At 45.1% G+C, this 25,216-nt stretch overlaps 1 protein-coding gene and 1 long non-coding RNA gene across 14 annotated transcripts in view; one reads left to right on the top strand and one right to left on the bottom strand.

The window, feature by feature from the left end:
* The window catches only part of LOC107126795 (uncharacterized), a 61,827-nt gene that overhangs the window by 13,252 nt on the left and 23,359 nt on the right, over positions 1 to 25,216 (top strand). For 2 of the 6 annotated variants that reach the window (XR_012420782.1, XR_010579627.2), the window contains exons 3-4: positions 3,956 to 4,029; positions 4,369 to 5,423. The exons of 2 other annotated variants lie outside the window; for them this stretch is intronic. This is a non-coding gene — a long non-coding RNA (uncharacterized lncRNA). Of the gene's footprint in view, positions 1 to 3,955; positions 4,030 to 4,368; positions 5,424 to 25,216 lie in introns of those variants that run through there. 2 more of the 6 variants (XR_012420784.1, XR_010579628.2) reach the window with 1 other exon arrangement.
* The window catches only part of P2RX7 (purinergic receptor P2X 7), a 55,413-nt gene continuing 40,373 nt past the window's right edge, over positions 10,177 to 25,216 (bottom strand). For 4 of the 8 annotated variants that reach the window (XM_005572426.5, XM_074008084.1, XM_065524913.2 and 1 more), the window contains 5 exons: positions 22,796 to 22,886; positions 21,033 to 21,098; positions 20,799 to 20,948; positions 17,662 to 17,763; positions 10,177 to 13,053 (listed from right to left, as the gene is read on the bottom strand). In XM_005572426.5, the coding sequence (XP_005572483.3) occupies positions 12,556 to 13,053; positions 17,662 to 17,763; positions 20,799 to 20,948; positions 21,033 to 21,098; positions 22,796 to 22,886 (907 nt within the window). In that variant the 3' untranslated portion in view covers positions 10,177 to 12,555. The remainder of the gene's footprint in view (positions 13,054 to 17,661; positions 17,764 to 20,798; positions 20,949 to 21,032; positions 21,099 to 22,795; positions 22,887 to 25,216) is intronic. The other 4 variants (XM_015431651.4, XM_074008086.1, XM_065524912.2 and 1 more) reach the window with 2 other exon arrangements.

Here is a 25,216-nt window from a genome sequence, read left to right as displayed (position 1 = left end):
ATAAAAATAATAATAATATAAAAATAAAAAATAAAGTTCTGCTTTAGCTGTGTGCCACCGATTTTGACATATATTACCTTCATTATCCAGTTCTAAATATTTTTGAGTCATTTAGCAATATTTCTTACAATATTTCATTCAGTTTCCAAATATTTTAAAAATCTACCTTTTAAAAATTAATTTCTGGCTGACATGGTGGCTCACGCTTGTAATCCAAACATTTTGGGAGGCTGAGGCAGGCAGATCACCTAAGGTCAAGAGTTTGAGTCCAGCCTGGCCAACATGGTGAAACCCTGTCTCTACTAAAAATACAAAAATTAGCCGGGTCTGGTGGCAGGCGTCTGTAATCCCAGCTACTCGGGAGGCTGAGACAGGGAGAATTGCTTGAACCCGGGAGGTGGAGGTTTCAGCGAGCCGATGTTGTACCACTGCACTCCAGCCCAGGCGACAGAGCAAGACTGTGTCTCAGAAAAAAAAAAAAAAAAAGAAAATGAATTTCTAATTTCATTGAAATGTGGTTAGAGAACCTGGTCTGTATCATATTGCTGTTGGGAATGTATTCAGGAAAATACATGATCTAATGCATAACTGTTGTTTTAACTCTTCCTTGTGCATCCTAAAAAAGAATGTACTGGCCAGCTGCGGTGGCTCATGCCTGTAATCCCAGTCCTTTGGGAGGCCGAGGCAGGCAGATCACCTGAGGTCAGAAGTTCAAGACCAGCCTGGCCAACATGGTGAAACCCCATCTCTACTAAAAATACAAAAATTAGCTGGACACGGTGGTGGGCACCTGTAATCCCAGCTACTTGGGAGGCTGAGGCAGGAGAATTGCTTAAACCTGGGAGGCAGAGGTTGCAGTGAGCCGAGATCGTGCCACTGCACTCCGGGCTGGATGACAGAGTGAGACTCCATCTCAAATGTACCTTCTTGACTGAGTGTTGAATTCTCTCTGTGTCTGATAGCTTGAGTGAGGCCCTCTCTGAGGAAGTCCACCTGAGCTGAGATCTGGATGTCAGGAAGGAGCCAGCTCTCTAAATACTTTTCCTGGGGGGAGGTATTCTAAGCAAGGGGAATAGCAAATGCAAAGTCCCTGAGGCAGGAATTAGCTTGATGTGTTCCAGGAACAGAAGGAAAATCAGTGTGAATGGAGCAAAGTGGGCAAGGAGGAGAGTGATGTGAGCTAAGCTCCCGAGAGACAGTCAGAGGCCAGATCGAGTAGGGCCTTGAAGGCCTGAGTATGGACTTCAGTCTTAGCTAATGCAGTACATTCACTGACACCTACCAGGTGGTTTGCCAAGCACTTCATAGAAGCATAATGTCAGATACAAATTGGTCTCATCTTGTACAATGGGGAGAGCATTTTGAGATTATTATCATTATTACTTTTTTTTTTGAGACAGTCTCACTCTGTCACCCAGGCTGGTGTGATCTTGGCTCACTGCAACCTCGGCCAACCGGGTTCAGACAATTCTCCTTGCCTCAGCCTCTGGAGTAGCTGGGATTACAGGCGCCCGCCACCATGCCCAGCTCATTTTTGTATTTTTAGTAGAGACGGGGTTTCACCATGTTGGTCAGGCTGGTCTTGAACTCCTGACCTTGTGATCCGCCAAGCTTGGCTTCCCAAGGTGCTGGGATTACAAGCGTGAGCCACTGTGCCCGTCCTATCCTCACATTTTGAGATTAAAAGTACCTTACAGGCTGGGTGCGGTGGCTCACACCTGTAATCCCAGCACTTTGGGAGGCCAAGTCAGGAGGATTATTTGAGCCTGGGAGTTTGAGACCAGCCTGTGCAACATGATGAGACCTCGTCTCTACAAAACATAAAAAAATTAGCCAGGCATGGTGGCATGTGCCTGTAGTCCCAGCTACTTGGGAGGCTGAGGCAGGAGGATCAGTCCAGCCCAGAAGATTGAGGCTACAGTGAACTGTGTTCATGCTACTGCACTCCAGCCTGGGTGACAGAGTGAGACCCTGTCTCCAAAAAAATTAAATAAATAAAATAAATAAAAATTGTAAAAGTACCTTAGAGGCTGGGCACGGTGGCTCATGCCTGTAATCCCAGCACTTTGGGAGGCCGAGACGGGTGGATCACGAGGTCAGGAGATCGAGACCATCCTGGCTAACACGGTGAAACCCTGTCTCTACTAAAAATACAAAAAGTTAGCCGGACGTGGTGGCGGGCGCCTGTAGTCCCAGCTACTCGGCAGGCTGAGGCAGGAGAATGGCGTGAACCCAGGAGGCAGAGCTTGCAGTGAGCCGAGATTGCGCCACTGCGCTCTAGCCTGGGCGACAGAACCAGACTCTGCCTTAAAAAAAAAGTGCCTTAGAGATCATGCTTAGCCTAATCCTTTTCTTTTGCAAGTAAGGAAATCAAGAAGAGTTCTAAAGCGTTCTCACAGCCAGGGTCTGTGCATCCCTCTGTCTCCTCAATAGACAAGCTCCTGAAAAGGAGGACCCAGTTCTTACAGTTTCATTCAGATGTTCTTGAAGGAATCTTGTCGTCTTATGAACCCCTTTGAAAAGTAAAAATTACTCTCGCCCCTCCCATTTACATTTTTTGTAAATGTAGATTTTTATCAATCGTATTTTCTTTCTTTTTTTGAGACGGAGTCTTGCTCTGTTACCCAGGCTGGTGTGCAGTGAGTGGCATGATCTCGGCTCACTGCAACCTCCACCTCCCGGCTTCAAGCGATTCTCCTGCCTCAGCCTCCTTAGCAGCTGGAACTAGAGGTGCCTGCCACCACACCCAGCTGATTTGTGTATTTTTAGTAGAGACAGGGTTTCACCATATCGGCCAGGCTGGTTTTGAACTCATGACCTTGTGGTCCACCTACCTTAGCCTCCCAAAGTGCTGGGATTACAGGCGTGAGCCCCCACACCCAGTCCATTAACTATCTTTCCATGGCATCATTTAAAATAGCTGCATATCCTTCTGTTATATGAATGTGCCATAATTTACGTAACCAGTCTCCTCCTGTTGGACTTAAAGGAATTTTTAAAAATTCATTTAACCAGGCTGGGCTTGGTGGCTCACACCTATAATCCCAGAGCTTTGAGAGGCCCACGTGGGAGGATTGCTTGAGGGCAGGAGTTTGGGGCCAGCCTGGGCAACATAGGGAAACCCTATCTCTACAAAACAAAAAGAAAACAAACAAAAACATCTATCTATCTATCTATCTATCTTCCTTTTCTTTCTATCACCACCACCAATTCAGTAGGACAGGTGGCTTATTGAGTCACTCCTATATAATCCCAGCTGACTTCTAAATGATGTCACTTCCCCAGGCTTCCCCTCCCATCCCACATCCTCATATCTGTCTGAGGGATTTTTTTTTTTTTTTAATTTTGAGAAGGAGTCTCGCTCTGTCGCCCAGGCTGGAGTGCAGTGGCGCGATCTCGGCTCACTGCAACCTCCACCTCCTGTGTTCAAGTGATTCTCCTGCCTCAGCCAGGGGTTGTGAGCCACCGCGCCCAGCTGGGATGTTCTTAAATCATTGCTTTTCTCGTGTCCTCCATCAGCCACAAGAATGGCTCCATCTTAACTTTGCAACTGGTTCAAACATCTCAGCCTTTTTTTCTTTTTGAAGATTTCCCCAAATCAGTCCCATTTAATCTCCCCCCACTATCATAGTCACTTGTTTCTGGGCCTGGCTTGTGCAGCTGGTCCTGTTGGGAATGCTTCCTCTCATCCCACTGTTTCCAGCCCCCTCCTCCAGTGAGGGCCCGCTTACATCTCACGAGCTTCATAACCCTCCCAAGGCTGTGCTTGCCTGTATGAATTTCACCTTTCTTTGAGCGTCTGTTTCAGTGAGATGGAGCCACCCAGTTTAGGAGGCAGTAAGAAAACAAGCAAGCCTGTGTATCGCATAGCATAGTTGCACTGGCCATCTGACAGTTCCTGGAACACACTCATTTCTTTTCTTTCTTTCTTTCTTTTTTTTTCTTTTTGAGATAGATTATTACTGTGTTACCCAGGCTGGCCTCAAACTCCTGGGCTTAAGGGATGATCTCTTGTCGCTGGGACTACAGGTATGTGCCCCTGCACCAGGCTCTGGAACACTCTTATTTCTGTCTCACCCCTCAGCTTTGTGTTTTCCTTCCCTCTTCCTGGAATGCCCTTCTTTCAACTCATTACAGCTGGCTCCTTCTCGATATTCAGATCTAGCGTAAATGTCACTTCCTTGGAGACACCATCCCTGCCCCCTGTCGGAAGTAACTCCCTTGCTCCTATCACAGCATCCTGCTTGTTTCTTTCAAACTCTGTATCCCAAGCTGTCCTCACCCCATTTATTTTCACTGTGATTGCCTGGCTTCCTCACTGCGCCTAACCTCCCAAACAGCCTGTCTTATTCACCTGTTCATCCCTAGCTCCTTTACAGTGCCGGGGTGCTCAGTAAGTGTTCGCTGAATAAACAGATGAGATTGGACAGAATGGGGAAGGAGAAGGGAGACATCAAGGTGTCTGTTGCAGGAAGTCAGGGACCCCGAATGCAGGGACCAGCTGAAGCTGTGGCAGAAGAACATAAATTGTGAAGATTTCATGGACATTTATCAGTTCCCCAAATTAATACTTTTATAATTTCTTACGCCTGTCTTTACTGCAGTCTCTGAATATAAATTGTGAAGACTTCCTGGACATTTGTCACTTCCCCAATCAATACTCTTATAATTTCCTATGCCTGTCTTTACTTTAATCTCTTAATCCCGTCATCTTTGTAAGCTGAGGATGTATGTCGCCTCAGGACCCTGTGATGATTGCATTAACTGTACAAATTGTTTGTAAAATGTGTGTTTGAATGATATGAAATCAGGGCACCCTGAAAAAGAACAGAACAACAGCAATCTTCAGGGAACAAGGGAAGATAACCTTAAGGTCTCACTGCCTGTGGGGTTGGGCAGAATAGAGTCATATTTTCCTTCTTGCAGAAAGCAAATAGGAGAAATATTGCTGAATTCTTTTCCCAGCAAGGAATAACCCTGGGGAAGGAACGCATTCCCAGGGGTAGGCCTATCGACGACTGCTCTGGGAGTGCCTGTCTTATGCGGTTGAAGATAAGGGATGAAATACGCCCTGGTCTCCTGCAGTGCCCTCAGGCTTACCAGGATTGGGAAATTCCAGCCTGGTGAATTCTAGTCAGACCAGGTTATCTGCTCTCAAACCCTGTTTCCTGTTAAGATGTTTATCAAGACAATGCATGCCCAGTGGGACATGGAACCTCATCAGTAATTCTAATTTCGCTCTCTGCCTCTGCCTTGTGATCTTTTATTGCCCTCTGAAGCATGTGATCCCTGTGACCTACTCCCTATTCGTATACCCCTCCCCTTTTGAAATCCCTAATAAAAACTTGCTGGTTTTGTGGCTCAGGTAGGCATCCCAGAACCTGCCAATATGTGATGTCACCCCCGGAGGCCCAGCTGTAAAATTTCTCTCTTTGTACTCTTTCTCTATTTCTCAGACTGGCTGACACTTAGGGAAATAGAAAAGAAAGTACATTGAAATATTGGAGGCTCATTCCCCCAATAGGTATTCTTTGAATTTCTGGTTTGGGAAGTTGAACTGATGGCAGGTAGTGCTACTGGCTGATCTTGGGAGCTCTGGGACTCATATGTGGGTGGGGTGAACTGAGATCATGATTTGTCTTTTGTACCTGTTTGAGTTCCCTCTAAACCATTTAAGTATATAATTTCTGGAGGTGATTTAATATATGGGCCTGGAGCTCAAGAGTGATGCTTGGATACCATCCAAATAATAAGAATAGCTACCATGGCTAGACATGAGAAGCTGCCCAAAGCCATGTGTTAGTCTGTTCTCACGCTGCTAATAAAGACACACCCAAGACCGGGTAATTTATAAAGGAAAAGTTTAATTGACTCACAGTTCCACAGGGCTGGGGAAGCCTCACAATCATGGCAAAGGCAAGGAGGAGCAAAGCCACGTCTTACACGGTGGCAGGCAAAACGAGAATGAGAGCCAAGCAAAAGGGGGAACCCCTTATAAAACCCTCAGATCTCGTGAGATGTATTCACTACCATGAGAACAGTATGGGGGAAACTGCCCCCATAATTCAATTATCGCCCACCGGGTCCCTCCCACAACACATGGGAATTATGGGAGCTACAATTCAAGATGAGATTTGGGTGGGGACACAGCCAAACCATATCAGGCCACTTGGCCAATAAGTGACCAAGCCAGGATTTGAACCCAGGTGGTCTGTTTCCAGTGCCCACCATACCACTGGGCTGAGATAGGTGTGTAAGGGACAAAAACCAAGATGAGTTCCTTGCCTCTGAGGGTCTTATTGTTTTTGGGGGGAGATAAAACATAAATACTCATAACTTACCAGACTCGAAGGGCTTGCATAAGAGCCCTGTTACTTTCAGTTAACCCTTATCCAAGCTTAAGTGCGGTGATTATTTGGTTAAAATGGTAAGTCAGTGTCAGCCACTTCCTCTGATTCCTGAAGCCTTAGGATCATGTGACCATGATAATTCATTAAAGTTAGCTAAGGATGTTGGAAATGCAAAATCCTCTCCATAGATCATCATTTATTTTGGAAATATGATTCATAGCCCTCAGGAATGGAAAACAGGAAGCTGAAAAGTCACAATAAAAGTGAAAGAAGATAGGAATTTCTAATCTATTCAAAAAGGAAAAGTTGAGTCAGGGGATCCCTGAATGATGACTGCATGGGATTAGAACATGGGTTGAGAAACATACAAGCAGCAGAGGGCAAAACCCCACTTGGTGCATTCCAGTGGGTAATCCGAATAAATGGGAGTGGTGGTCATGGTTCTTTATTGCCTCTAGTAGGCAGGGCTTTGTGTAGACCATGACTTTGGGCAGAAGCCAAACCAAGATTAATTTTTTAGGGCTGCTGGTTGGCCTGGAATTAGGGATTTTTTTTTTTTTTTTTTTTGAGACGGAGTTTCGCTCTTGTTGTCCAGGCTGGAGAGCAGTGGTGCAATTGTGGGTCACCGCAACCTCAGCCTCTCGGGTTCAAGCAATTCTCCTGCCTCAGCCTCCCAAGCAGCTGAGATTACAGGTGCCTGCCACCATACCTGACTAATTTTTTGTATTTTTAATAGAAACAGGGTTTCCCCATGTTGGCCAGGCTGGTCTCTAACTCCTGACCTCAGGTGATCCACCCGCCTCAGCCTCCCAAAGTGCTGGGATTATAGGCGTGAGCCACCGCACCCGGCTGAATTAGGGATGTTTTAATAATCTCCTCTTTACCTCAGTGGTGAGGGAGGGATTCCCAGTTCCCACCCCAGGGTAATGGGGGTGGCTGAACACATGACACCCAACACGGGGCAGATGAGATTGGCAGCAGTTTTTGGTCACACAGCTCAGGGAGGAAGACCCCACATGCCGTGCAGGGCCACACAGAAACAGAGTGAACAGCCAGGGCCAGTGGGGGGCAGGCGTTGTAGCACCAAGAGGGTGAGGAGGCCCTGGTTCCTTGGAGGATGTGACTGGCTCATTTGGACAATTCCAGGGGTTGGACAGAGACTCACACCTGCCGCTTAGGGATTAGCAGGAACTGCATCTGATCTGTTTGATAAGGAAGGCTGTTTCACTGGGCACCCTTTGCCAAGGGAGGACTGGGAGAGAAACTTGGGGTGAGGCTATTCCATGCACTCCTGATTTCACCTGATGTCAAGGCAGCACCTCATATTAGAGCTTGATTTTAGGCCTTACACCGCAGGGTGGGTACCCAGTGGGTCCTGCTGACTGCCCTTCGTCTCCTGATTTGGTGCACTCCTTCCTGTGATCTGAAGCTCAACATGCAGACTCATCCCTGCCAGCCTGGGACAGGAGCCATTCCAAAATTCAAGGCACACCACAGCTTTTCCTCCTTTTCTCTTGCTGCTGATTTTTTTTTTCCTTTCTTTTTTTTTTTTTTTGGTGACTTCCCAAGAGGAAGAGGAGGGGAGAAAAGAAAAACATTCAATGTGGCTGCATATGTGGGGCAAATGTTTCATGGAGTAGCGAAAGACTGAAACAAAAACTATATCCACCACCACTCCCAGCTCATTTTCCACACAGCGATCACAGTGATCTTTTAAACATTAATATGGTGGCTGGGCGCGGTGGCTCACGCCTGTAATCCCAGCACTTTGGGAGGCCGAGGCCAGTGGATCACTTAAGGTCAGGCATTCAGGACCAGTCTGGCCAACATGGAGAAACTCCGTCTCTACTAAAAATATAAAAATTAGCCGGGCATGATGGCAGGTGCCTATAATCCTGGCTACTCAGGAGGCTGAGGCAGGAGAATTGATTGAACCCAGGAAGTAGAGGTTGCAGTGAGCTGAGATAGTGCCATTGCACTCCAGCCTGGGAAACAAGAGTGAAACTCCATCTCAAAATAGAATAGAATACAACAGAATAGAATAGAATAAAAAATAAGGCTGGGTATGGTGGCTCATGCTTGTAATCCCAGCACTGTGGGAGGCTGAGGCCAGCAGATCACTCGAGGTCAGGCATTCGAGACCAGCCTGGCCAACATGGTGAAACCCCATCTCTATTAAAAATACAAAAATTAGCTGGGCGTGGTAGCAGGCGCCTGTAATCCCAGACACTCAAGAGGCTGAGGCAGGAGAATCACTTGAACCCAGGAGGCAGAGGTTGCAGTGAGCTAAGGTTGAGCCACTGCACTCCAGCCTGGACAACAGAGCAAGACTCCATCTCAAAAAAAAAATAAATAAATAAAATAAAATAAAAATAAATAAAAATAAAAATTAAATGTGATCTTAACAGGCTCCTGATTAGAACCCTTACCTGGCTTAAGTCTTAGGAGAAAGACAAACTCTACCATGGCCCACAGGCTGCTAGCCCCTGCCTGCTTGTCCAACTGTGACTCATGCTTTACTTCCCTGTACTGTTTATGGCACAGTCATATAGGTCTCCTTTAAGTTCTAAAAACCTGCTCTGCTTTTCCTGCCTCAGGACCTTTGCACATACTGTTCTCTCTGCTAGAATGCTCTTTCCTCCCCCACTCACTAGTTAAGTAGTACTCATCCTTCAGATTTTAGCTAAAACATTCCTTCCTCAGGTAGGCTGATCTTCCCAAATAGGCCAGATTCCCCTACTATAAGCTCTCATGCCATCATTTGCCTCTTCACCATGATACTCAGCACAAGTTGCAAGATTCCATTTGCTTGAATTATTTGATTAATTTCCATCTCCTCCTATCTCCATGAGACTGGCAACCTTATTTATCCTTAGTCTCTAGAGAGTGCCTCATTGAATAGTTGTTGAATGAATGCGTCCATGAATGAGTTAACTATGATTTGGGGACCTTCTGAAAAGAAAGGAAAGATTTAAATAAACAAATTATACTTTTTTTTTTTTAATTATCAAAACAGTCACATTAAGGACACTTACATTGCCAGGCTAAAATCAGGAAGGGTTTAAAAAGTTATTCCCCTTTAGAAAGAGAAATGCAAGTCTATTACCAATACTATGTGAAATCAGCCAAGAGAAAGCAGATCCTTCTCTTCTGACGCAGAGAGGAAGCCATGAATACTGGCAATTACCATAACAGAAGACTGTCTTTAAGTATAAGAAAACAGATCCTACAAAAACTCTCATCACCTTTGGTGATGCCATTATTTTCTACAGTAAACTAAAAATAAGAATACAAATATGACGCCTGTTATTATAGGACGTGTCTGACATATTACACACAGTTGAAGTGACACATCACTGTCTTACCCAGAGCATCAGTGGGGAAGGTGATGGAAAACAGTAGATGGATCCAGTGATTATTTGTAATTTCACATTCTGACTCCGTCTGCGGCCTCATTAAGGTGATAGAAACATACTAGGAATAAGGCACCAAAGACAAAGGTACAAAGGCCCAGAGGCCATCAGAACGGAAAGATGTAACAGTAACATAGAATTCGTGGAGTAAAGAAATGTCAGCTCCAAAGAAATATTATGCATATTATATACGTATAATTATCCACTTTTTAAAATGTCTTTGAAAAGGTAGTAAAAATCAAAGTTCATTCTGGCATAATTAACTTGGTTCCTGAGTTTAAAGCCAGATAAAACCCTGTATCAAAAAACATTTTTATTCATGCTGTCTTACATGAATATAGTAGAAAGCTGCTGGTTTTTAAAAGGTATCAAAATGGTAACTCTTAGAATATGTGTAAAAAAATTCACAGATCTTTCATCAGTCACAATATTTAATAGTGGTCTCTAAACTATTCGATAAAATAGCAGTTGTTTAGAAACAGATAAATAGCCAACTCTAGTGACCAAACCAGGAAAAGGAAATTCTGAAGCAGGATCCTAAAACCTGTCACGCATTTTCATATTCTCGGCAGTTGATGTGTGGAAATGGTAAAGGTGTGGTTTGAAGTAGCTAGCACCCAGACTGCGTCAGTTCTGATTGGCTGCAAAGTGCAGGGTGTTAATGGCACAAAGGCAGCTTTTTAGTCACTTTCAGTCATGGAATTGTTTTGTTTTGTTTTGTTTTTTGTTTTCGAGACAGAGTCTTGCTCTGTCGTCCAGGCTGGAGTGCAGTGGCACTATCTTGGTTCATTGCAACCTCCACTTTCCAGGTTCAAGAGATTCTCCTGACTCAGCCTCCCAAGTAGCTGGGATTACAGGCGCCCACCACCACGCCCATCTAATTTTTGTATTCTTAGTAGAGACAGGGTTTCACCATGTTGGCCAGGCTGGTCTCGAACTCCTGACTTCAGGTGATCCACCCGCCTCGGCCTCCCAAAGTGCTGGGATTACAGGCTTGAGCCACTGCATCCAGCCTTCAGTCATAGAATTGTGATGAGGATTGGAATGCATTGTGTAGCTCAGCAGTTAGATTTGATAGATTCCAAGGCTGGTCTGGTGAGTTACCTGATTTGGTCCATAGCCCTTCTAGAACTGTCCAGTGGAAACCTAAGTTCCTGAGAGTTCCAGGGTTAGTCTGGGCTCCCTAAGAACATTAGAACCAGGGAAGGTATGGGCTGAGTCTGTGTGCCCATTCGTCAGGCTTGCTCTCTGTTCCAGTTATCTGTTGCTGTGGAACAGACAAGCCCAAAACTTAGTGACTTAAGATAACAATTTGGTTTTCTGGATTTATGGGGCAGTTCTCATTTGGGATGTATCATGTGGTATCAGTCATATGTTAGTAGAATCACCTGAAGGCTTCTTCTCTCTCATGTTTGGTGACTGGGCTTGGATGGCTTGAAAGCTGGGGCTGGTCAGGCACTGTCCACATGGCTGCTTGGGCTTCCTCACAGCAGGGTGGTCTCAGGATAGGCAGACTTTTTTTTTTTTGAGATGGAGTCTCACTCTGTCACCCAACCTGGAGTGCAGTGGCACAATCTCAGCTCAATACAACTCCACCTCCCAGGTTCAAGTGTTTCTCCTGTCTCAGCCTCCTTATAGCTAGGACTACAGGTGCCCGCCACCATGCCCAGATAATTTTTGTATTTTTATTAGAGATATGGTTTCACCATGTTGGCGAGTCTGGTCTCAGACTCCTGACTTTAAGTCATCTGCCTGCCTTGGTCTCCCGAAGTGCTGGGATTACAGATGTGAGCCACCACGTCTGGCCAGGATAGGCAGACTTTTAAATGGAGTCTGGCTTCCCGGATAGCAAGAGTTCCAAGGGACAGGAAGTAGAAGCTGTCAGCTTCTTAAGACCAGGATCTGAAACTGACACAATGTCACTTCCACTTTTGGATAAAACAATCAGAGCCACCCATACTCAAGGGGAGGAGATAAACCCTTAAGTCTTGGGGGACTTGAGTGTCAAAGAATCTGTGGCCACCTTTAATCCTCTACATTCTCCAACCAGGATGAAAAGGGTTTGTTTTTAGTTGGACGTTATCCTAGTCTGATCTCATAATGAAATGTTTTGCATTCACGTAGATCTTTACACATTAACAAGACAGGTAATGTGCAATGTCTGTCTCAGTCTGTCCTCACAATATCTCTGAGATAGTAGTTGGGCAACGAGGAGACAGAGGCACAGAGGTGAGAGGCCTAGGGTCACACAACTTCCTAGGGACAGAGTTGAAACTGACATCTCAATCTGTTTGCTCTCAGTCCATGCAGAGGGATTCTGGTTTGTTTAACCAGGTCACTTTGCTGTCAGACACAGAGAGCTATAGAAGATGAAAGCACATTTCCCTTTGGCTAAAACTGTGGCCACAGAGCTTTGCAGGTGAAGTTCAAGTTGCTAGTAAAGGTCATGTTAATATGGCTACTGCAGCCCCTGCTATCGGTAAGGACTCTTTTTTTTTTTTTTTTTTTTTTTTGAGACAGTTTGCTGTGCCTCCCAGGCTGGAGTGCAGTGGCACAATCTCGGCTCACTACAACCTCCGCCTCCCAGGTTCAAGTGATTCTCGTGCCTCAGCCTCCCGAGTAGCTGGGATTACAGGTGCACACCACCATGTCTGGCTGATTTTTGTATTTTTAGTACAAACGGGATTTCGCCTTGTTAGCCAGGCTGGTCTCCAACTCCCAACCTCGGGTGATCTGCCTGCCTTGGCCTCCCAAAGGGCTGGGATTACAGACGTGAGCCATGGTGCCTGGCTTCAGTAAGGACTCTTGAAGCCACTGTACTGCCCTTCACTCTTGGGAAACTCTTTTCGGATCCTCCAGCGGCAGCAGCTGGGCAGGATGGCAAAGTCAGCCATGTCCTGGGAGCCGAAGCGCCAGGTGGCGTAGCACCTGTAGGCACAGTGCCGCAGCCGGCTGTTGGTGGAATCCACATCCAGCGCCAGCAAGGGCTCCTGGTAGAGCAGGAGGAACTGCAGGACGTGTCTGGACAGGACCAGCTTCCTGAACAGCTCTGAGGTGGTGATGCAGGCCCCTGGCTTTTTCCGGCAGCACAGCTCCTCCAGGCACCTGTGGCTCTTGGGGAGTTGGGACGGAAGGCAGCTTCCACACTGGCACCAGACGGGGCTGTCCCTGGATCTAGGAGTCGCCTCCTCTCTAAGCGGCTGCATCTCCCCTGGTTGTCCAGGAATCGGGGGTGGGTCATGGAGGGCCAGGGGCAGCTTGGACAAATCTGTGAAGTCCATTGCAGGTCTCTGAAAAAGCAAGTTTCCAAACCTATTAGCAATGACAAGCCCTCAGGTTCTAGGTTCTTTAATTTTATTAACTTACAAAGTTACACTTAATATTACATGAGTTATAGTAGCCGTCATTTATTAGGTGTAGATATCAGGACCATGCATGTGTTGTGTAAGCATTGCCGCATTCAAGCCTTTGAAGATGCTTGTGAGGTAATGTATCCTTGTCTCTATTTTACAGATTTTTTTTTTTTTGAAAGAGGGTCTCACTCGCTTAGGCTGGAGCACAGTCGTGTGACCTGTCAGCTCACTCTAACCTCCACCTCCCAGGTTCAGGCAATTTTCATGCCTTAGCCTCTTAAGTAGCTTGGATTACAGGTGTACGCCACCATGTCCAGCTAATTCTTTTGTATTTCTAGTAGAAATGGTATTTCAACATATTGGCCAGGCTGGTTTGGAACTCCTGACCTCAGGTGATTTGCCCGCCTCAGCCTCCCAAAGTGCTGGGATTACAGGCATGAGCCACTGCACCCGGCCTATTTTACAGATTTTGGAAAATGAAATTCAGAAAAGCTAGGCCTCTGTTGAGATGTCACCTCCTGTCCTGACTACCCTATCTAGCAGCTTTTCTCCCACGTGATTCCCTTATCACACTGTGGTGTTCCACATTCTTCCCAGGACTTAGCACTATCGGAAATTTTTTTTTTTTTTTTTTTGAGACAGAGTCTTGCTCTGTTTCCCAGGCTGGAGTGCAGTGGCATGATCTTGGCTCAGTGCAACCTCCACCTCCCGGGTTCAAGTGATTCTTCTGCCTCAGCCTCCTGAGTAGCTGGGACTACAGGCGTGCACCACCACACCCAGCTAATTTTTATATTTTTAGTAGAGACAGTTTCACCATATTGGCCAGGCTGGTGTTGAGCTCCTGACCTCGAGTGATCCGCCCACCTCAGCCTCCCAAAGTGCTGGGATTACAAGCATGAGCCACCGCACCCAGCCGTGACTTGGTTTTTAACAAAAATGTTTAAAAAGTAAAAATAAAAATAAAAAATGTTAAAAATAGAAAACAGTATATAGAATAAAGATATAGAGAAAGAATTATTATTATTATTATTATTATTTTGAGATGGAGTCTTGCTCTGTCACCCAGGCTGGAGTGCAGTGGCACGATCTTGGCTCACTGCAAGCTCTGCCTCCCGGGTTCATGCCATTTTCCTACCTCAGCCTCCCAAGTAGCTAGGACAACAGGTGCCTACCACCACGCCTGGCTATTTTTTTGTATTTTTAGTAGAGACAGGGTTTCACCATGTTGGCCAGGATGGTCTCGATCTCCTGACCTTGTGATCCACCCACCTCGACCTCCCAAAGTGCTGGGATTGTAAGCGTGAGCTACCACACCCGCTGAGAAAGAAAATATTTTTATACCACTGTACAAAGTTTAAAAAATTTAAAAATTTATAAAGTAAAAAAGTCACAGTAAGCTAAGATTGATTTATTGAAGAAAGATAAATATTTTGAAATAAATTTAGTGTAGCCTAAGCATACAGTGTTTATGAAGTCTACTGTGGTGCACAGTAACAACCTAGGCTTTCACATTCACTCACCACTCACTCACTGACCGACTCACCCAGAGCAACTTTCAGTCCTGCAAGCTCCATTCATGGTAAGTGCCCTATGCAGATGTACCATTTTTTAGCTTTATATATCATATTTTCACTGTACCTTTTCTATATTTAGATATACAAATCTTACCATTCTGTTACAGTTGCTTACAGTATTCAGTATAGTAACATGCTGTACAGGTTTGCAGCCTGGGAGCAGTAGACTACACCATGTTACCTAAGTGTATATTAGGCTATTCCATTTAGGTTTGTGTAAATAGAGTCTATGATATTCAGACAACCACAGAATCAGCTACTGATGCATTTTTCAGAACATATCCCCATCATTAAGTGACACATGACTGTAGTTCACTTCATACACAAATCCAATAAGAACATTAGAATGGAAACACTTTGGTCAGTCTTTCTCAAGAAGAGATGTAAAAATCCTAAATATTAGTGAATGGAATTCAGCAATAAATACAAAGACTAGTACAACACATTCAAATTGAGTTTACTTCAGGAATGCAAGGTTGGCTTAATATTTGAAAATCAATCAGTACAATTCACCACCTAACAGAAAAAAAGAAGAAAACTCATTGGTATTTCAAAAGGAGCAGAAAAACTTTTTTTTTTTTTTTTTTTTTTTTTTTTGAGATGGAGTCTTGTTCTGTTGCCCAGGCTAGAGTGCAGTGGCATGATCTCAGCTAACTGCAGCCTCCACCTCCCAGGTTCAATCAATTCTCCCACCTCAGTCCTGAGTAGCTGGGATTACAGGTGTGCACCACCATGCCCGGCTAATTTTTGTACTTTTAAAAGAGACAAGGTTTCGCCATGTTGGCCAGGCTGTTCTCGAGCTTATGACCTCAGGTGATCCGCCCACCTTGGCCTCTCAAAGTGTTGGGATTGCAGGCATGAGCTACTGTACCCGGCCAGAAAACAAATAAGACATTATTTCAGAAATCAATATCCATTAATGGTAAAAGTGCTTAGCAAACTAGAAACAGAAGGGAATTTTCTGACCTAATAGCACATTCTTAAAAACATACTGCAGGCTGGATGCAGTGGCTCACTCCTGTAATCCCAGCACTTTGGGAGGCTGAGGTGGGCGGATCACCTGTGGTCAGGAGTTGGAGACCAGCCTGGCCAACATGGCAAAACTCTGTCTCTACTAAAAACACAAAAATTAGCCAGGCATGGTAGTGCACACCTGTAATGTCAGCTACTTGGGAGGCAGAGGCAGCAGGATTGCTTGAACCCAGGAGGCAGAGGTCACGGTGAGCCAAGATCACACTACTGTACTCTAGCCTGGGCGTCAGAGTGAGACTGCATCTCAAAACAAACAAACGAACAAACAAAAACTTACTGCAAATAGTATAATGAATAGTGAAGTATAAAAGCCTTTCTCCCTAAGATAGGGAATGAAGCAGAGATGGCTGCTATTACCATTTCTGTTCAGTATTGTACTGGAGGTCCTGGTCAATGTCATAAAACATTAGATGGCAGGAAGAGGCAAGGAAAGATTCCTCCCTAGAGCCTTCAGATAGAGAGGGGCCCTACCAACACCTTAATTTCAGACTTCTAGGCTCTAGAACTGTGACAGAATATGTTTCTGTTGTTGTTGTTGTTGTTTTTGAGATGGAGTTTTGCTCTTGTTGCCTAGGCTGGAGTGCAATGGTGCGATCTCAGCTCACCACAACATCTGCCTCCCAGGTTCAAGCAATTTTCCTGCCTCAGCCTCCCGAGCAGCTGGGATTACAGGCATGTGCTACCATGCCTGGCTAATTTTGGTATTTTTAGTAGAGATGGGGTTTCTCCATGTTGGTCAAGCTGGTCTCAAACTCCCAACCTCAGGTGATCTGCCCACCTCGGCCTCCCAAAGTGCTGGGATTACAGGCGTGAGCCACCAGCCATTTCTGTTCTTTAAGCCGCTTAGTGTATGGTAATTCAGCCCTAGGAAATTGAAGATGCCCAGCAGCCAGAACTGTTGGGGAGAGTGCGAATAAGAACAACCATTTTGTAGCACTGTTTGTTAGTATCTCCTAAAACTGAATATATGTCTGCCTTATGACTCAGCAATTCCACTCTTAGGTAACTGCCCAGTAGAGTACCGTATGTTGAGCATGGCAGCATTATTGGCATTAGCCCCAAACTGGACACTACCCAAATGTCCATCAACAGTAGGATGGCTGAGTAAGTTGGATGCTTATAAAACGGAATTATACAATGGGAATGAACTATATACAGCGTCATGAATGACTCTCGCAAAAATAATGTTAAGTAAAGGAAGCCAGACACTCAACCGAGTATGTACCACTTACACACTACATGATTCAACTTTTAGAAAATTCTAGCAGAAAGTAAAATTAATCTTTGGATACAGGATAATGACTACTTTTAAGAGAGGGCAGTTGGGTGGACTTGGTAGAGCCGAGGCGGGAGGATTGCTTGAGACCATCCTGGGCAACGTAGTGACACCTCATTTGTAATTTTAAAATATACATTTTTTTTCTCTTTTTTTTTTGAGATGGAGTCTTGCTCTGTCACCCAGGCTGGAGTGCAGTGGCACAATCTCGGCTCACTGCAACCTCCACCTCCTGGGTTCAAGCGATTCTCCTGCCTCAGCCTCCTGAGTGGCTGAGATTACATGTATGCCACCACACCACCTGGCTGATTTTTGTATTTTTAGTAGAGACAGGGTTTCACCATGTTGGCCAGGTTGGTCTTGAACTCCTGACCTCAAGTGATCCACCTGCCTTGGCCTCCCAAAGTGCTGGGATTGCAGGTGTGAGCCACCATGCCCAGCCAAATTTTAAAAATAAAAAAAAAAACAGAAAGGGTAGTGATTGGAGCAGGGCATAAAAGGGACTCCTGCTAGTAATTTTCAGTTGTTTAATCTGAGTGCTGGTTACATGAGTATGTTTACTTTGTTCAAATCCATCAGTTTTGATTTGTACAAGTTTCTAGATGGGTTTATATTTAATAGTAAATTTTCTTTAACAAATAAAGACAAAATGGTTTAACTTACTGGGACTTCTTGGCCCTTGACATCTTGCAGACTTCTCCCTAGTAGCTTCTGGTTCACCATCCTAATGTGGGATTCATCCACAAAGGACACATACTTTAATGTCTAGGAAAAGACGGTTTAAAAGTTTACCCATTTTTGTACAGAATTATCAAGAATTGCCTATCTAAAGGCAATTGTAATTCCTATGTGCCAAATGATAGACTGTTGAACAAACTGGCTCAAAACTCTCATTGACCAAGAATAAATGATTTTTGAGTCTAAAGGTAAATCAGAAATGGAACCCCATGCTTTTTTTTTTCTTTTTTTGAGACGGAGTTTGCTCTTGTTGCCCAGGCTGGAGTGCAGTGGCGCGATCTTGGCTCACTGCAACCTCCGCCTCCCAGGTTCAAGTGATTATGCTGCCTCAGCCTCCTGAGTAGCTGGGATTACAGGCATGCACCTCCACGCCCAGTTAATTTTGTATTTTTAGTAGAGATGGGGTTTCTCCATGTTGGGCAGGCTGGTCTTGAACTCCCGACTTCAGGTGATCCCCCCCACTTTGGCCTCCCAAAGTGCTGGAATTACAGGCATGAGCCACCGCGCTGGGCAGAACCCCATGCATCTTAATTTGTAAATTCAACATAGCCACAGCTTACTGCTTAATGTTTTTACATTGGATCCCCCAATTGCTGCATACAATTTCTTTGTGGTATTATCTCAATTTCAGTAACTCTAGATTCAGTATCTCCAGAAAGTTGTACTATTGCAACTTAAATTATTTATATGTTTGTTAAATTTCATCTCATCTTGGGCCATTAAGTAGTGATTAGTTTTAGCTATAAAGATGAACTTTTATTTCAAATTGTGAATGCATATACAATGGACAGTGAATTGTGCATTCAGCTGCTGGAACAGGACAATCATGTTGCTGGCTCTTGTTGCCCAGGCTGGAGTGCAATGGCGCGATCCTGACTCACTGCAACCTCCACCTCCTGGGTTCAAGTGATTCTCCTGCCTCAGCCTCTGGAGAAGCTGGGATTACAGGCATGTGCCACCACACCCCACTACTTTTTTGTATTTTTAGTAGAGACGGGGTTTCTCCATGTTGGCCAGGCTGGTTTTGAACTCCTGACCTCAGGTGATCCGCCCACCTTGGCCTCCCAAAGTGCTGGGATTACAGGCCACCGCGTCCAGCGAATCACTTTTGTTTTTAGGTACCAGAGATTTCTTTTTGGGGAAAATCATGGAGTTGAATGCAGAGGACCTGCTTAATAAAGTCCAATGGATTAATCAAATCAAAACAATACAGATGACGCTGAAATCTCTTTGACTACTCCCCCACCTAAGCTCCTTTCCAGAAGCAGCCACTGGTACAATTTTGTGTACATATATACAACCACACATATGTATATGCGTGTGTGTACGCTTCTGTATATATAGAATATACATGCAGAAAATATACAGATTAGCTTCTGTGTCTACTGGTTTTTTAATCCTATATATCATATAATATATATTGCTCTACAGTTTGCTTTTTTTTTCTTTTTTTTTAATTTATTTTTTATTATTATTATACTTTAAGTTCTAGGGTACATGTGCATAATGTGCAGGTTTGTTACATATGTATACTTGTGCCATGTTGCTGTGCTGCACCCATCAACTCGTCAGCACCCATCAACTCGTCATTTACATCAGGTGTAACTCCCAATGCAATCCCCCCCCCCCCCCATGATAGGCCCCGGCGTGTGATGTTCCCCTTCCCGAGTCCAAGTGATTTTTTTTTTCTTTTAACAAATGTCTTGGAGATCTGCTCTTGTCAAGCCCTATAATTTTTTTTTTTTTTTTTTTTTTTTTTTTTTTTTTTGAGACAGAGTTTCCCTCTGTCACCCAGGCTGGAGTGCAATGGTATAATCTTGGCTCACTGCAACCTCTGCCAACTAGGTTCAAGCAATTCTCCTGCCTCAGCCTCCCAAGCAGCTGAGACTTCAGGCGTGCACCACCATGCCTGGCTAATTTTTGTATTTTTAGTAGAGATGGGGTTTCACCATGTTGGCGAGGCTGGTCTCGAACTCTTGACCTCAAGTGATCTGCCTGCCTCAGCCTCCCAAAATGTTGGGATTACAAGCATGAGCCACTGTGCCCAGCCTTGGGCCAATTATTTAACCTTCCTGTAGCTCGATTTCCTCATCCACAGAAAGAGATAATAGTAGCATCTGTCTGCATCAGGTTGTTGTGAAGATTCAGTGAGTTAATGTATAAAGCATTTAGAAGTGCTGTGTAAGTGTTTGCCATTATTATTATCTATCTCATTTTTTTTAACTGGTGCCTGGTATTCCTTTCTATGAATTTACCATAGTTTCTTTCACCATTCACCTGTTGGATATTTGGTTAGATGCTATTTCTTCACTGTTAATAATCATATATGATTGATAATTTAATAAACAATCCTGCTTTGTACATCTTGCACTCGTGTATTGCTTGGGTACTCATGTGAGTATTTTTCTAGGGCAGGTATGGAGAACTGAAAATGCCAGGCTGTAAAGTACGTCCCATTTAAACATTAGTCACTGCCAAATTGTTCTCTAAAGTCGTTATTCTTTTCTCTTTTTTTTTGGCTATACCAATTTAATAAATGACAAAACAGACTGGGCTCAGTGGCTTACACTTGTAATCTCAGCACTGTGGCTGGCAGAGTGGGTGGATCATTTGAAGTCAGGAGTTTGAGACCAGCCTGGCCAACATAGCTAAACACTGTCTCTACTAAAAATATAAAAAGTAGCTGGGTGTGGTGGTGTGTACTTGTGGTCCCAGCTACTTGGGAGGTTGAGGCAGGAGAATCACTTAAACCTGGGAGGCACTCCAGCCTGGGTGATAGAGCAAGACTCCATCTGAAAATAAATAAATAAATAAATAAATAACAAAATTGGCAAGTCCTGGATGTAAAAAATTGCCTTCCCTCTATCTTGCCCCTCCATTTTTTGTTTCTATTCTTCTCTAAGACCCAAGAATTTATCTGAGAGTTGGTTGATCGGGGTAGAGCCCAGAGACGTATCCACTACAGGATGAAGCCTGTGATTTGGGCCTAACTTTCGTTCATTGCTCAGTGATTTCACGGAATCTCTCCGTGTCTTGGTGTCCTGTGAACACAGCGGCCTCACCGGCTTTGGCTCCACAATGGACTCGCACTTCTTCCTGTAGTAGTATTCGTTGACCACACAGGGCTGACAGCACTTGCACCAGGGATAAATATGGGAGCGACAGTAGTTACTGGAGTAAGTGTTGATGAGGAAGTCAATGAACACAGTGGCCTGTGGAAAACGCAGACAAGCGCCACATTAGTAACTTCCTTCTCCAAACCATTTTCCTAATGCACGGAAAAGAGAATCTCTTACCAGACCGAAGTAGGAGAGGGTTGAGCCGATGTACACAACCAGCTGGATAATGTCAAATTTTCCTCCCTAAAAACAGAGTGGGAGAGTTTACTCAGGTGAAATTCAGAGCAGCGCTCTTTTGCTTCAGCGTGCAATGCTTGGTTCTATCAGGGAGCGGAGCCTCCTACTGTGACTTGGATAGATGCATTTAAGTGCTGGCCGAGGCAGAGACTACGCAGACTGAAGCTGACTCTCAGGCATCCTGCTTCAGCCATGCAGGGTATGCTTAGACCCATAAAGGTTTACATGAACGAGCACTGGGGCCCACACATTAAGGAGAGACCCACCGAAGGGCTGTCATTTCTTCATACAAGGTGAGGATTTCAGACAAGCTTCTTCTCCAAAAGGTTTGACATTACTTCAGAAGCAGAGGGAAGGAATGTCTGGGTGGCCTCATGGTTTTTTTTTTGTTTTTTGTTTTTTTTTTTTTTTTTTTTGAGACAGAGTCTTGCACTATTGCCCTGGCTGGAGTGCAGTGGCATGATCTCAGCTCACTGCAAGCTCCACCTCCTGGGTTCAAGTGATTCTCCTGCCTCAGCCTCCCAAGTAGCTGGGATGACAGGCACCCACTACCACACCCACCTAATTTTTTGCATTTTTAGTAGAGACAGGGTTTCACCATGTTGGCCAGGCTGGTCTTGAACTCCTGACCTCGTGATCCACCTGCCTCAGCCTTCCAAAGAGCTTGGATTACAGGCGTGAGCCACTGTGCCCGGCCCAGCCTCGTGGTTTTTATTCCCGGTGGTCTTTGCATTCTTTCAGCTATATCTCATTGCTTCTCGTCCTGCTTATCACCATCTTACATAGATAACATGCTCTTGGATATCATGTCGTGGGATATGTTGATTTTTGCATACCTGGCATCTTCTCCTTCTGTCTTCAGAGGGCAACACTCCAATTTTCTTTTCAGTCCATGTAGTGTGTGTGTGTGTGTGTGTGTGTGTGTGTGTGTGTGTGTGTGTGTGGAAGGGGCTGGGGTGTTGGCCTCTCCGCTAGCCCCTGGGCTGAGTTAGGGTTGGTTCGAGACCAACCATTGGGAGTATGGCCTGACCCTGGTCACAGTGATTAGTTCGGCGGTGGGCATGTCGCCCACAGTGGGCCAATCAGAGCCGATGACATTTGAGACCTTTGCTGAACCTTCTGGCAAAGAGGCATTTTCTTTTCACTGAGGTTGCTAAACCGGTCAGATCGAAGGTGCTGCTTGATACCTTCATAGAGAGATGGCTGGTCTGGGGATGATGCCAAGACCAAGGAGGACGTATATAAGACACAGAGGGTGGCAAGTTCTTGATGATGATGATGTTGTTTTAACACCTGGATCCAACCATGCTTGTAGCTTAAAAATAACCCCTGGAATTTTTTCAGTTATGTGAACCCAAAAAAGCCCATTGAAAACATTTTTTTTCCCCTTAAGCCAATTTGAATTGGATTCTGTTACTTACAAATTATTTTACAGGAGATTTCTTTCTCCCTCTTGTTAAGTATCAGAGTATTTTTAAAGCCGAATGTTAGAACTGCTTTCCAGGCCCACTCCTGTACTCGTCAGATGACTCATTCAGGGACAGCACCCCGAGGACATCTTCTTCCTCTTTTATGCCATGTGCGAAATGCCCAGTGCTAGCTAATGGCTGTGACCAAAACCCTTTCCTCCATGGAGGCCCCACAGCAGTAATTAGGACACAGTCATAGGATGCCGGTGCCCGGAGCTGGGAAAGGAGACTTACGGTGCCAAAAACCAGGATGTCAAAACGGATCCCAAAGACTTTTATCAGAGTCCGTTTCTCAACATTGTTTTCCTTGTAGTACTTGGCATATCTGTAGGAAGAAAAGGATCTGTATTTATAAGATCTCTTTGAAGGTGTTGGGCTTTTGGGGTTTTTTTTGAGACAGGGTCTCACTCTGTTGCCCAGGCTGGAGTGCAGCACCGGGATTACCGCTCACTGCAGCCTTGACTTCCTAGGCTCAGGAGATTCTCCCACCTCAGTCTCCCAGGCAGGTGGGACTACAGGCATGCACCACCATGCTCGGCTAATTTTTGTATTTTTTGTAGAGATGGGCTTTTGCCGTGTTGCCCAGGCTGGTCTCGAACTCCTGAGCTCAAGTGATTTGCCTGCCTCAGGTTCCCAAAGTGCTGGGGTTACAGGCATAAGCCACTGCATCTGGCAAAAAATGCTGGTATTTTATGGAAGGAAAAGCCAAAACAGTGGCCCATCTAGTCCTCCTGGTCTGTCCCCTGGCTCTGTGACAGGTGGCAGGGGAAGGAACACAATCCAAAGCGCTGGGTGACTCTCTCCAACCACCTGGAACCAAAAAGCATCCCCCTCCCCGTGTCACCGCCTGTACTTGCATCATCTCAGAGTGACAGAAAATCAGCTTGTCGCTTAAGATTAAAATGCACATCTTGAAACAATACAGGATTAACAACAAGCAGATAAATTAAAAAAAAAATAACTTCAAGCAATATGACTATTCCTTAAGGGGGAAGAAGAGGTTTGGCATCTAGAACAAAGTGGGAGTGGATGGTGGTAAATCTTAGATACTAATTACTGGACTGGGGACAGGCACACCTCAGCAAACTGTGTTTTCTTAGATTCTGTATATGTCTATTTGGCAATCATTAATCACAGGGCCAAACTAAAGGCTGAAGTTGTGTTTTTTGTTTTGTTTGTGTGTTTTGAGGTGGGGTCTTGTTCTGTCACCCAGGTTGGAGAGCACTGGCATGATCAGATGATCAGAGCTCACTGCAGCCTCCACCTCCTGGGCCCAAGTGATACTCCCACTTCAGCCTCCCAAGTGGCTGGGTGGGACTACAAGCGTGCACCACCACACGTGGCTAATTTTTATTGTTAAAATTTTCAACCGGGCAAGGTGGCTTACATCTATAATCCCAGCACTTTGGGAGGCCAAGGCGGGTGGATCACTTGAGGTCAGGAGTTCGAGACCAGCCTGGACATCATGGTGAAACTCCATCTCTACTAAAAATACAAAAATTAGCCAGGCATGGTGGCACATGCCTGTAATCCCAGCTACTCAGGATGCTGAGGCACAAGAATCACTTGAACCCAGGAGACGGAGGTTGCAGTGAGCCAGGATCGTACCACTGCACTTCAGCCTGCGTGACAGAACAAGACTGTTTCAAAAAAAAGAAAGAAAAAAGAAAAAAATATTTTTTCAAAAATGTTTTGTAGAGTCAGAATCTTATTCTTTCAACCAGGCTGGAGTGCAGTGTTGTGCTCATAGCTTGTTGCAGCCTTGAACTCCTGGCTTCAAGCCATCCTTTCATCTTGGCCTCCCAAGGCTGAAGTTGTTTACATCTCCCCTGCAATCCAGCTTTTGTGAGGGTGTGAAAATCATATTACAAACCCTTCAACCAATCCCTCAACCACTTCCTTTTCTAACTCTCCAGTATTTCTCCTTAGGGACAGGTAGGGTGAGGGCCAGACATTTAGAGACCATTCCTGTAACTCAGAACCCACTGGCATTATTCAAAGTAGTTTACCCTAAGCTGTTTCCCCAGTCCTGCCTTGCCCTTCCATTGGGAAACACAATAAAGCTCTGGACCATTCTTTCCCCTTTATTCTGCCTCTTGACCTAATCTGGTACTTCCTCCTGTGGCCCTGTCTAGTGTGGCATGGCCTGGTGTGGCCTGGCATAGTGTGGTATGGCCCTATCTCTTGGGAATAGTATGAATAAATTCTTCTTGGCCAGGTGCAATGGCTCACGTCTGTAATCCCAGCATTTTGGGAGGCCAAGGTAGGCAGATCACCTCAGGTCAGGACTTTGAGACCAGCCTGGCCAACATGGTGAAACCCTGTCTCTACTAAAAATACAAAAATTAGCTGGGTGTGGTGGCAGATGTCTGTAATCCCAGCTACTCGGGAAGCTGAGGCAGGGGTATCACTTGAACCCAGGAGGCAGAGGTTGCAGTGAGCCAAGATCCCGCCACTGCACTCCGGCCTGGGTGACAGAGTGAGACCCCATCTCAAAAAAAAAAAAAAAAAAAAAATTATTCTTTCGGTGGCATTGACCTTTCTCTGTCATCACCCAGTGCTAACTTTAAAAATTAAGCCCCAGGCACAACTCATCAGTCACCCGTAATACGCAACCCTCCCCAGTGCTGCAGTCAGGAAAAGTGGTGTGTTTTG

This window comes from Macaca fascicularis, chromosome 11 (assembly GCF_037993035.2).
Source record: "Macaca fascicularis isolate 582-1 chromosome 11, T2T-MFA8v1.1".
NCBI classification, from domain to species: domain Eukaryota; kingdom Metazoa; phylum Chordata; class Mammalia; order Primates; family Cercopithecidae; genus Macaca; species Macaca fascicularis.
Note: the sequence above shows the minus strand (reverse complement) of the source record. Positions and strands in the feature narration are given on the sequence as shown.